This window comes from Harmonia axyridis, chromosome 5, assembly GCF_914767665.1.
Source record: "Harmonia axyridis chromosome 5, icHarAxyr1.1, whole genome shotgun sequence".
In the NCBI taxonomy this organism is placed as follows: Eukaryota; Metazoa; Arthropoda; class Insecta; order Coleoptera; family Coccinellidae; genus Harmonia; species Harmonia axyridis.
In genome coordinates this window covers 36655981-36668236 of record NC_059505.1, presented here as the reverse complement: position 1 = coordinate 36668236, position 12256 = coordinate 36655981, and the positions used below count along the sequence as shown (strand labels likewise).

General features: G+C 33.0%; 1 protein-coding gene across 2 annotated transcripts in view; it reads right to left on the bottom strand.

Moving 5' to 3' along the window:
- LOC123679768 (ABC transporter G family member 20) overlaps nucleotides 1-12256 on the bottom strand; it is a 43761-nt gene that overhangs the window by 17595 nt on the left and 13910 nt on the right. For both annotated transcript variants that reach the window (XM_045617251.1, XM_045617250.1), the window contains 2 exons: nucleotides 1981-2181; nucleotides 1683-1842 (listed from right to left, as the gene is read on the bottom strand). In XM_045617251.1, the coding sequence (XP_045473207.1) occupies nucleotides 1683-1842; nucleotides 1981-2159 (339 nt within the window). In that variant the 5' untranslated portion in view covers nucleotides 2160-2181. The remainder of the gene's footprint in view (nucleotides 1-1682; nucleotides 1843-1980; nucleotides 2182-12256) is intronic.

The following is a 12256-nucleotide window of genomic DNA, read 5'->3' as shown; positions in this document are numbered from 1 at the left end:
ATATGATTTGAGGCCTCGTGTCGCGGCAAGAGGCCCAGCTCTTACCCCAGCCTATCGAAGGGCGCGTTTGGATTTTGCGAGAGAGCATATCCATTGGGAAAAGGCTGATTGGGAAAGAGTTCCCTTCACAGATGAGTCTAGATTCTGCCTCTACCATTGTGATCGACGTTCCCTTGTATACAGACGTCCACATGGAATATATGCTCAGTGCACTCTTTCCCAATCAGCCTCTTCCCAATGGATATGCTCTCTCGCATAAACCAAACGCGCCCTTCGATGGGCTGGGGTAAAGCTGGGCATCTTACCGCGACACGAGGCCTTAAATCATATTCTCTGAGGCGATTTTTTATTGTCTGAGTGCCAATTTGCACCCCATGAGTTTGCTCAAGCTGATTTTGAAGGAGGCGAGCGGTTGCAAACCGTTGTCTCAACGAAGAAACTCTCAAGTAACGTTCTTAAATGGCAGTTGTTACCCGTGGTCTACCCTGTCCTGGTCTTCGGACATTCATACCTGTCTCCCTGAATCGCTGCAACATTCTGGACACACTTGTATGGGAAACTCCAAACCTTTCTGCAATTCTTGTGTATGTCCACCCTTCTTCTCACAAAACTATCGCTTGGGCACATTCCTCTTGGGTCAAATTGCGTGTTTCGCGTTGCATATCGATCGAGTGTAGAAAATCAAACGAAAGAAAAACTATTGATCAATAGAATTGATCGAGAACAACTGATTTCAGAATGGAGCCAATACATTGAAAATCTGATAATCTCATCTTTTTTTATTCCTACTGGGAAAAAACATCTGTATCGAAGAAAAACGTTGAAAGTGGAAAACATATGCATGCATAATTCTGATAAAAATAATTATCATTGAGAACACCTTCAGTTGTAGAATAAATTTGAGATTTCCATAATGTGCGTTAATTCTTTTGCGCAGTGTATTTTGATTATTTAATTTGATGATTCGATTTAGAAAGTTAATCTATCGCTGGTTTCCTTATGACATGATTTTTAATTAAACCGAATGAGATCTAAGTTATTATTTCCTTCGTGTCACTGGGCGAATGAAACTGGATTTTGATTGAATTCTAAATTTGTTTTTTCGTAATTTAGTGCTTTGCGGAGTTTCTTTCAAATTAAACTCCTCCTATTATATTATAATGCAGATTTCATAGACATCCTGTGAGGTATACAGGTTTTGTTTTGGTGATAAAATTAACTTTGAAAAGGAGTCTTATGATTACATTTGTATTTTTGGACAAATTATATAATGTTTATTTCCTGTTAAAAACTCAAACTTATATTGAATTCTGACGGATACAACTTTTGAATCTCGAAATTTTTTAAAAATGTTATAATTTTAATCTTCGAATACAGAAAAATCTTTTTGGAAGAATTGTAATCTCAATGACCAGCATTTTCGTCATATATATTAACGAAAAAATTGATTTTGATTTGCTGTCCATCAACATAGACTATGATAGAATTACAATCGTACCAGAAAGCCTGCTCAATATTCCAAAAATTATAAAAATTGTGATTTTTAATATGAAACTGATATAATTTCTAGATTCAATTAAAGACACAAGTGTCAGTTTAATAATTAATTTGAATGTTGATTGAATTGATTCCCAATTCGCGTTTCAAAGAATTGGATAAAGAAATCATTTTAACCAACTCACTTGAGGCATATATCCAACCCTAGGTCCTGGTACTCCACTACCTCTGGAACCAGGAGTACCACCAAGAACCCATATTTCTCCAGAATTCAATCTTTTTCTTCCAACAATACAATTTAGTAATGTTGTTTTTCCACAGCCACTAGCTCCTAAAAGACCATATCTGGAATTGAAATAGCAGCTTCAAAATCAGTTACACAACTGGATATTCAATAGAAATGAAAGATTTAGATAGTATCACCATGTGTAGGTACTCGTTTTATGTTGTCTAAGACGAAAAATTTCTTAAATTACAACTTACATGCATCCTTTGGGCACAGTCATATTGAGGCCATCCAAAATGATGAAAGGACTGCTTTTGCTGCCATATTTTTTGCAAGCTCTCCTGACACAAACAGCTTGTTGTCTTCTGGTTTGAACTGTGGACGCCTGATTTTTGAACTGCCTTCTTTTCAGTTCCAAATCGCTAGGACCTTCCATGGTTGTACGAAAATGGTCCTATCTGGAATAAAAACAATATTTCGATCAATATAAGTCTCCGCTTTGTGTTGGTTTAATAAATGATTGGAAGAATAGGATCATTAGCTTTAATCTTATCGAAAGAAGAAAAAGATTTCTTACTTCCATTAGTGAAGAATTTCATAATTTTTAATTCGTTGATGAAGCATTGGAAATGTTCAGAAGGAAAGAAGTTATGATATAGATAAACAAAAATGATCAATTTGAAACAAGGTAAATATTACGTAGTCGAAATTCTATGATTTCGAATTCTCTGAAAATGATGATGGAATTTTTTTTCACCACGACTGCTTCAGAATATAGCTCTTCTTATTTTAAATTTAATTACATGTTAGTGTTCTATAACTCGATATGTAATAATAATACTGCAACACATGGTTTTGTAAGTATTTTGACTGAATTTCATTCCATCACTTGAATATTACTGAATTATTTATATGACCTAGAGAATACATAAACTCTATCATGTGATCCAAACTGATGATTCAATATTTAGTGTTGAAACAAACAAATCAGATCTAGAATTTCAAAATAATCCACCAGAAATTATCGAATCTGCTCATACAATAACCGAAAGTTTACTACCTCAGAAATCAGAATATACAGGATGAGTGCTTGATTGGTCGATAAGTCTAGGAAATTTTGTGTTAAGGGAATGATTGAAATTTTGACGGAATCGACAGTACCTACTCATCACATAAGCTTAAATTATTTTTGAATCTACAGGCTGATCCCAAAGTGGTGAAACACAATACTACCCTGTTTCCTTGTTTTTTTTTAAATGACTATGCCCAATTTTTATATCATACTTAAAATCTCCATAAAAATTCTGATTTCGAAATACCCTCAGAGTAATAAACATAGATAGAAGAAGCATATGTCATTTTCAGTAAGCAAATTTTGTCCCCAACATGAACTATCAAATTTGACATGAAGCGCGTGGAAATGAAAACAGATCAGTGATATTATATTTCACTCAATTCGTGAGTTTCTCCTCAAAGAACGCACTTCTTATGTCCCATAGTGAATCAACGTTTCGTATCAACTCAAAATATAGATATTGAAATAAATACCTAAATATATCAGAAATTCAGAACACAAACTTCAAGCGCGCCAAACGACTTGAAACAACCGATGACACTAGGAGAGCAAAAATTGCCAAACCTTGGATTTCAGCAGGTAGATACAGAAAAAAAAGAATATTCTGCTTATTACAAATTCTACAATTAGGAAAAACATCAAATTCCAAATATTCAAATTTGCATATTCAATCGGGAATCACTCAAATAAATATATTTCATTCAATATAATACACATTCATAACGATATAGTAAAATTGTGGATTTGAAAATATATCACAATCCGACAACGTAATCTAACCATGTTGGGGACATGAAAAAATTGCGTATACTCCCTCTATCCATTCTTATTACTCTATGGAAATACCCCACTTGACATCATTTATCTGTGGTACTTTTTGACGTAGGTTCTTTTTTTCGAAAAATTTCATGAATATAGTAGTTTGAACTGAAGAACATATCTTGCATATTTTGAAAACCGTTCGAGACAATTATACAATTCATTTTTTATCGAATGCAAAAAAAGTATTCTGCAAATTTACGTATCTCTCTACAGGTGGTCCGAAAGACACTACAATTTTTAAAAAATGACCTCAAAAAAATGTCACTCAGCTAGAATGAAAATCCGTTGACCGTGAATCCTCAGGCTCGGTTATTACATTATTATTACCAAATACAATATTTTTAACGCAAGGTTCTAACTTCAATAGTTTTGGAGTTATGCATTTATCGAAGGTTAGAATAATTTTAGTATTAGGGAGAGTTCAAATCATTGTCTGATTCCCAATTCGTCACCGTCGAGCCGCCACTGGTTTTGCCAACCCCATGCGTCGAAAATGCCCTTCAAACGCGCGAATTGGAACATTTCTGGTCTTCCCCCATACGTCACGAATCTCAATCCGGTGTACCAATACAGAATTTCATCCTTGAGTGAATCATACCCATCAAACCATGGTAATTTCGGTGAAAAAATCAGACGAAATCGAAACTGGCGGCAAGGCCGATAATTTGGAATATTTCTATATTTTATTGCCCGGCCATTCGAAGAACCTGTTTTCCGCACATTCACTTCTTTAGAAAAAAACCTTCGATGTTTTATGGATCAAATCATCCCATACAGGTGTAAGCATTGCTTGTTTATAAGCACAACGACAATGTTTACCTAGGAAATTTTCATTAACATGCTGCCAACTAGCTTCAAACAAAGATTTATGAGCTATCGTAGGTACACGTATTGGTTTTTCAATTTTCTGCATGAATTGCGTTTTGAATATTGCTGCAGTTTTGTGTTTTACGTCGTTTTAACGCCGCCACAAACGATTCAGATTTTACCAAGGTTTTGTGCATGAAGAACACTGCAAATTTCACAATAGTAATTTACGTAACAAGTCCTGAAAATAGGGTTTTTTTGGTCGAATAGACAAAATTCCAGGACGAGCGTAAGCTCGTCCTGGAAGTCTGTGAGTCCAAAAAAACCATTTTCGGGCGTGTTGCGTACAATATTTTTTCGGCAACCATGTAAAATAACACTATCGCTGCTGCTTTCCATATTTTATTGCGATAAAAAACATGCAAATTTTTGACAACTAATTTCATATGAACTGTCAGCCGTTATCTCGGTTGCTATGGATTCTATGATTCTTTTCCGGCCTAGTCCGGGAAGTACGTACTTCCCAACTAGGCCGGGAAATGCTACTTTCTCAGAGAAAAAGCGTCCGGAAAGTGAGCACTTCCCGGACGGTTGCCGAAAAAATGATTTTTTTTCGGACGCTTTTTCTCTGAGAAAGTATCATTTCCCGGCCTAGTTGGGAAGTACGTACTTCCCGGACTAGGCCGGAAAAGAATCATAGAATCCATAGCAACCGAGATAACGGCTGACAGTTCATATGAAATTAGTTGTCAAAAATTTGCATGTTTTTTGATCGCAATCGCAATAAAATATGGAAAGCAGCAGCGATAGTGTTATTTTACATGGTTGCCGAAAAAATATTGTACGCAACACGCCCGAAAATGGTTTTTTTGGACTCAGACTTCCAGGACTCGCTTACGCTCGTCCTGGAATTTTGTCTATTCGTCCAAAAAAACCCTATTTTCCGGACTTGTTACGTAAATTACTATTATTTCTGTATGAATCCAAATCCAGAGATTTTTCGATAAAAAACGACTTGTGTAATAAAAAAAACATTGATTCTAGTCAGACTCGAACCTGTGGTCAAGAGATTTCTGTGGCACATCAAGTTACTCAATTTGCACTATATTCATTCAGTGTGAAGAATATTGAGAAATTCATCACTCTGAAACTAGAACTAATAGTATATTTTAAAACAAGTTGCAAAATGGGCTCCTATTCCAACACGAATGCGAAATACGAAAGCGAGCGAAGAAGAAGCGAGTTTCGAACGCATGAGTGTTGGAATTGCCTTCTTCAACGAGTATCAGATGATATTTTCTCTAGTACAGAAAAGTTTTGTCAAATATTGTCGAAATTCAATGAAAAATTCAGATTATATATCCTAGTGGCTTTTGTATTGTATCATAGAAGTTGGTGTGACTGTTACGAAAATTGACAGATTTATGAAATTTGAATAAGAATCGTTCGTTTTGAATTTTGAAATAACTTACAATTACTCATTAAATTCGTGAATTATGTCTGACAAAATCGCCAACAGGATTAAGAGAAATTGCGAATAATGTTGTAAATCATTTCACTATATCCATCTCATATTGACAATTATTGACGTTTTTGAAATTTGATAGGATTGGAAGTCAGTATAGACAACTAAAAAACGAAAATATAACTGAAAACGATGCTGTAATGAGTTCATTACAGCACTGTTTTTAGAACGGTAATGAACACATTAAGACACTGAAATAGAGAAAAAATATTAACAAGTTTGAATTTTCATAATTCTGTAAACTGTTTTGAGCGATTTATCATGGGAACAACTCTAATAAAGGATTTTCCAATAAGAGGTACATATCATTCTGAATAGCCTGCAATCTGGGCAGCTGATATTTTTTTTAGCTGTCATCTTTTAACATTCGACAAGTAAAAACTACGCCTTTACTATAAATGAAACAATATACACATCAACAACGCATTGAAATTGTTAAAATTCACAACAAAAATGATGAAAATTTTGCAGTCACAGTTCTTAAAACTAAAGCACATTTGGGTCGGCGTGAAGCAACTTTTCGGCCGGCAATAGTGACTGTTGATTTTGAAAATTTGAGCTGTTGGAACAAGTTAGTGATGTGAAGAATCGAAACCGTGTGAGTAGCTCAAGAACAACTGAGAATATTGCATCTTCCTCACGAGTTGAGATACTTTTTTGAAAGAGGAAATAATACAGCAATATGTAAAAGTTGCAGTGTTTTTGAATAAACATTACTTCAACCAATGGGGAGAACAGGATGAGACTGTTGACCTGAATGCGATATTTTAAAAACCGCACGAAATTGTAAGTGGTTTTGGCAGCTTGAGAGGTGAATAGAAGTGATCATCTTGTTTACCAGATTTAACACCTCTATATTCTCCCGAGGCGTCAACAGGCGTCCACAGGCGTCGAGAAAATCAATAGCTTTAGGATGACATCGTAAAATAATTACAATTATGATAAATGGCCAATTTAAATTTAATGCTGAATAAGTCTAGTGTTGTGACAACCGACTTTTGTAGTGAATACCATATATTTATTTATTATTATTTTGTTAACGCTGGAAAAGTGATACTAGTTACGCTTGAAATTCTGCATGAAGCTTGAAATTATTGATCTAGGTAAATCTAATTGAAAAATGTCATCTCCTCATCTCAAGTTTTAAGGAAAATCTGTTTCTGCAAACGAGATCGATATGAGACAACCCAATAATTCATCTTTTTTTTCACATAAATTTGGTTTTATTTTATATATAGAACGTTATTGTTAATTCTTCAGTAATTTTTGGAATTTCAGCATAATTGGGTGGATTTTCATCATTTTAAATTCTACAATTTTGTTTGTTCTTCAAGATTTATCAGAAAATCAACGACAGTTATGGTGCTATAGTGGCATAATGTCTTCAGTTCTTGAACTATTTGAATTTTGTGAAGATGTAAACCCAAATATTCCCTTGAATATATTTATTATATATTTATAAATATTTCTATTGGAGAACCCGTAAATGTAACTTTTCTTGGATCTATTTATTTCTCATACTATTCCAAAGTATTGAAACGAAAGAGAAATGAGTTGGGAAAATAGAAATCATTTCATTGTGAACATCTATATTTACAGTTTAATGTTTAGAATTAGAATACAGTTCTAAAACGAAAAAGTCGAAAGTCAACATTTAGGTATAGTAGAAATCATTGCTTTGTAAATATCTTTATTAACAGTTAAAGGTTCGGAATGCAGCTAAACCCCTAATTTGCATTTCAAAAAAAATATTTTCCCTTCTTCGTGTTAGAACAGATATTATGGCACCTTAGAATTTTACGGCATCTGGCACTTTCTAGGATTATTAGAGCTCATTTACAAGTCTGGTGTAGGTACCTTATCTTCAAAATCGCCAGTAGATATTGGAATACAATACCTTAGCCATAATTCTAAGGATTTGTTTATAGCCTGTCGTTCACTCTGTATAGCTTATTAGATGAGATAAGAGTACAAGCGGTACCTACTCTTGAAGAAGTGTACATCATGTCAAATATTTTGACAGTCATAAAATTATGGCAAAATTTGACTTTGACTTTGATGCGGTCTGGCAAGTGGTTTAACAATGTTGAAGTTTGTTTATGACTCGACGGAAACCTTTATAATCGTTTTGCAAAGGAGGACCGACGTATAAGGTTCTTTTTGAATTTTGGTTGATGAATATAATCAATCAAGTCATACCTAATCTGATAAACTGTCACCCTCAAATAAAAATTCCAAGTATTTTTGGTAATCTTTCAAAGCTCTTTAAATCGAAACACGAAATTTTATATGGGATACTCTGTATATTAAATGTATAGAAATCCTAACATCAGGACTTGTGTTCTGTAGATGAATCTTTAGAAAAAAAATTGCCTTAAAGTGATTTTATGGATGGTAATAGACTTGGCTTTACCAATCAATCTTTCGGCTGTATATTACTTATTTGATCTAACTGAAGTTTCAGTTGGTGTGATTTTCCCCGAGTATTCAAAAGAATTTACATAAATCATAAGTTTTCTTCGAAATCTCTAATTTGATATTTTTTAACGAATATATTTCTCAACGGTGGATTAAAAACAAGATGAATTTGATACGAAAATCGGTTTCTGTGTTGCTCTGATCCTCCTAGCTCTAGAATCAAATCTCAGAATTTTGAATGCTACAAATCTAGGAATAGAATTTTGAAATTTAAACCATTTATTGTTAGTTAAATGCTGAATTCAGTTTTTTACATTGCATATGATGATATGAAAAGTGTCTTTAAGTTGTTGTTACTTCTCACTGAAATCAAATTCCTTTAGATGATGTATGAAATTTTCAATTCAGAGCGTTTCAAATTTTCATTTGGTATTGTAGCTTGTAGCTTTTATAGTTTCAAAGTTATGAATTTTTAAAATTTGGTTTGGACGACCTCGGTTTCGATTTTCGCCACTGCATATTCTATCATGTTTTTTCTTTAAAAGTAGAGATTTTTTATGTTGAAAGCGAAATTAATGAAGCATTGTTTAAAATTTGTAATGCTTTTCAGTAAGCATAAACAATAAGATATTTATTTTTTGAGAAAGATGGGAAGCTATGAATTGTTTCAAATTTACATCTTATATTTAAACGAATTATGTTTCTCTTGTAGTATTGAGAACTCATTTAAAATCAACCTTCAACAGACGCAGACTGTATTAAAATTCACTTCCCAAAAATTATGGACATCAACCAACAAATTCTTAATGTTACTTCCAATTAGGGAAGTGTTTCATAATAACTGTCATTATTCGCATAGAAAATTAATAATCATCTATTCCTGATAAACCTTGGACTTGCTAATGTAGACATATTTGTCTTTATAAGAAAAAACAAGTATTAAAAAGCCAGGTAAACAAAATGGACATCAAAATTCGAAGTTAATAGCTTCCTGTAATGACCAGAATTCAAAATGAATGGCATCTTAAACATCGAGCTTCGAAGACAGCAAAAAATATGTTAGTTTTATGCAGGTGAATTACAACAAATTGCTTCTACCTCAGACGAACAACATTTATGTTGTTATATTGTTGGTTTCCTTGATAATTCAAAAACTGCAGACTTGATCGAGATGAAATTTTGTATTTATTCGATCTTGTTCAAGCTTTATGTGCAATTTTTTTGTTGATCGCGATATTTGAACCATTGAAAAGTCAGGCAGAATCTAAAGGGAAACCCAATATTTCAGTGATAAAAGATCCCACTGATTTGCAATGTTTTCGTTTCAAGCTTGATACAAAATTTCATGTTGATCGTAACTCCAGATTTCAGATGTAAAATATTAATTTCAAGCTTCGTTTAAAATTTTGGTTCAATATAAAATTCCAAGTAAAAACGAAAATGATTATTTCCTTGGCAACAAATATAACCGAGTTAAAATTTTGTGTAAAATAACAAGTTCAACGTTTATACCAGAAATTTTAGGAACAACCTGAATAAATGAGAGAAAATGAGAGATTTTTGGATATAATAAAAAAAGGTCTATAAACATAGACCCATGACTCATTTGGTATCGAATTTCAAGGTGTTTCTTGTGGTCCTACTTTTTTTGATGATTATATGATTTTATCAAATCCATATTAATTATTTATACAGCATCAAAACTTCACCACAACCTTCAACTGGAATTTCATAATAATTTAAATTTTCCTGAGGATTTCAAGAGAATTGATTGAATTTTTTTCCTCAAAATCGGTGTTAGATAAGACAAAACTACAAGAAATCAAAAAGTTCAGTACCAGATCAAAGTTCAGAAGAAAAAAAAGGAAGCCAGAAAAAATATCGCCCTGTAGATTTACAATCGAAATCGGTATTTTTAGTGATGTTAAGTCTAAATTGATATATCCATGCCAAATTGCACTTGAATATCTTGGGAAGTGCAGATGCTATCAGAAAAAATTCGAAAAAACCAAACTTTTCACCCTGTATCTCGAAAACAAAGCGTTTACAGGCCCATGGACTTTTTTTATTGAAATTATCCGAGGAATGTCTCAATTTTGTTTGAACCTCTAATTCATAGGTCACGTAGCCATAAGTATTCAAAAAAAATATCTAAAAAAATACAATAAGTCTCGGTTGATATTTAGTTTGTATATATAAAATAATCATTCGTATTTTTATGCCAATTTTCAAGAGTATTCTCAATGAACAAGAGCGTCACAAATAATTGTAAAGCTCAAACATTGAAAATACATATTTGTTTTCAAATAATATTTTTTTGAGTCATTTCCTGGAAAACCTAAATAAAAATAGAATTAGGTATATTATTATCAGAATCAGCAAATTATTCATTCTGTTCACATTCTTCAATAACAAAACCCACCCAACTACAAAAAAACAGTAGCGTTCAAAACACTGAATCATTTCCAAGACAATATTTACTTCTACTCTTGGTATCAATTCTAGGTACCATCATACTTAAGCACTATCAGCAATATGGGTTAATTAACGAGCTCAAAATCATGAAACACATTACATAATACCTTAGTAAAAGTGTAACATCTACAATAACCAAATAACGCAACTAATATAAACAACAGCGCAATAGCACGAATGTAATAATCTCTATTTCAACGTATGATGTGAATTTCTACTCGTATATGTTCGAATTCGATATGGACCAACGGATAATCTTAATTAGACTATCAAATTACTATATAGCGTGGTTCAGAATGAGTAGTTCTCATTTCGAACCATCGGATTACACATAGTATAACATAAACTACAGAAATAAAAAAAAATGATTAAAGGTCTGACGTGAAATCGCGAGATTTTGGACGCTCGTCGTTCATACTCCAATTGGTCGCTTGGATATCACATATTTACCAATACAGGGTGATTGACCGGGATGGCCTATTAGACGTTTATGAAAAACTTATCATAATTTCGAGCTGAAAATTTGCATATTGGGGTTTGAGACAATGATCTTTCTCCTTAAAATATTTTCATATAACTACTTTTTGCAAAAGGCACAACCAGTATGTTATTGCATCATTAGATAGCTTTTTTGACGGCAATATCGGCAACATGCCATACTTTGGGTAAAATCTTAACGGTTCATGAGTTAATGGGATTCTTTTGAAGAAAATGGTGGCGATGAGGACTCATATGTTTTTTAATTTATCGGCAGATGGAGCTTTTTTCGAAATTTTTTTCGATTCTGCAAACACGTAGTATTATAAGACTGATTGCGGTTTGGACCAAAAATGTACAGGGTGTTTATAAGAAGATAATCAACTTGGACAATTCAAATTCATCAAAATTCAAGATTTCGAAATTTTATATCCTATATTTTTTATTATTTCAGTCGATTCTACGTACAAAAATAGTGGGGGTTACTTAAGCAAACCCTTAGCCTAAAAGGAATACTCAGTTTGAGGATTTCTCAATTCAAAACAGCGTTGGTATCGTTAAAGTATTAAATAAAATAAAAGTAGGTATACTGAACAAGCTACCTCGAAAAGGTGTAATAAATTTGCCATACTGCATTGAGAAAGATTTGATAATACAAAATAATAATACTAAAAAGAATATAATCTCCTCCTAACCCTTACTTCTGATATTTTCGGAGTTAGTGAGTGTGGAATATTTGAAACGAAATTAACATCGAAACATTCCAGAAAATCATTCAGGAGTTCTTGAGCGAAGCTTGAAATTTTTATCTAAATACAAAATTTACTCCATAGAATTCGTAGTTTTGAAATTAAAATGAGAACAAAATTTTGAACGGCCATATTCAAGGAACCCCTATTCGGATTTTTCCTCAGAGTAATAAATATAGATAGAG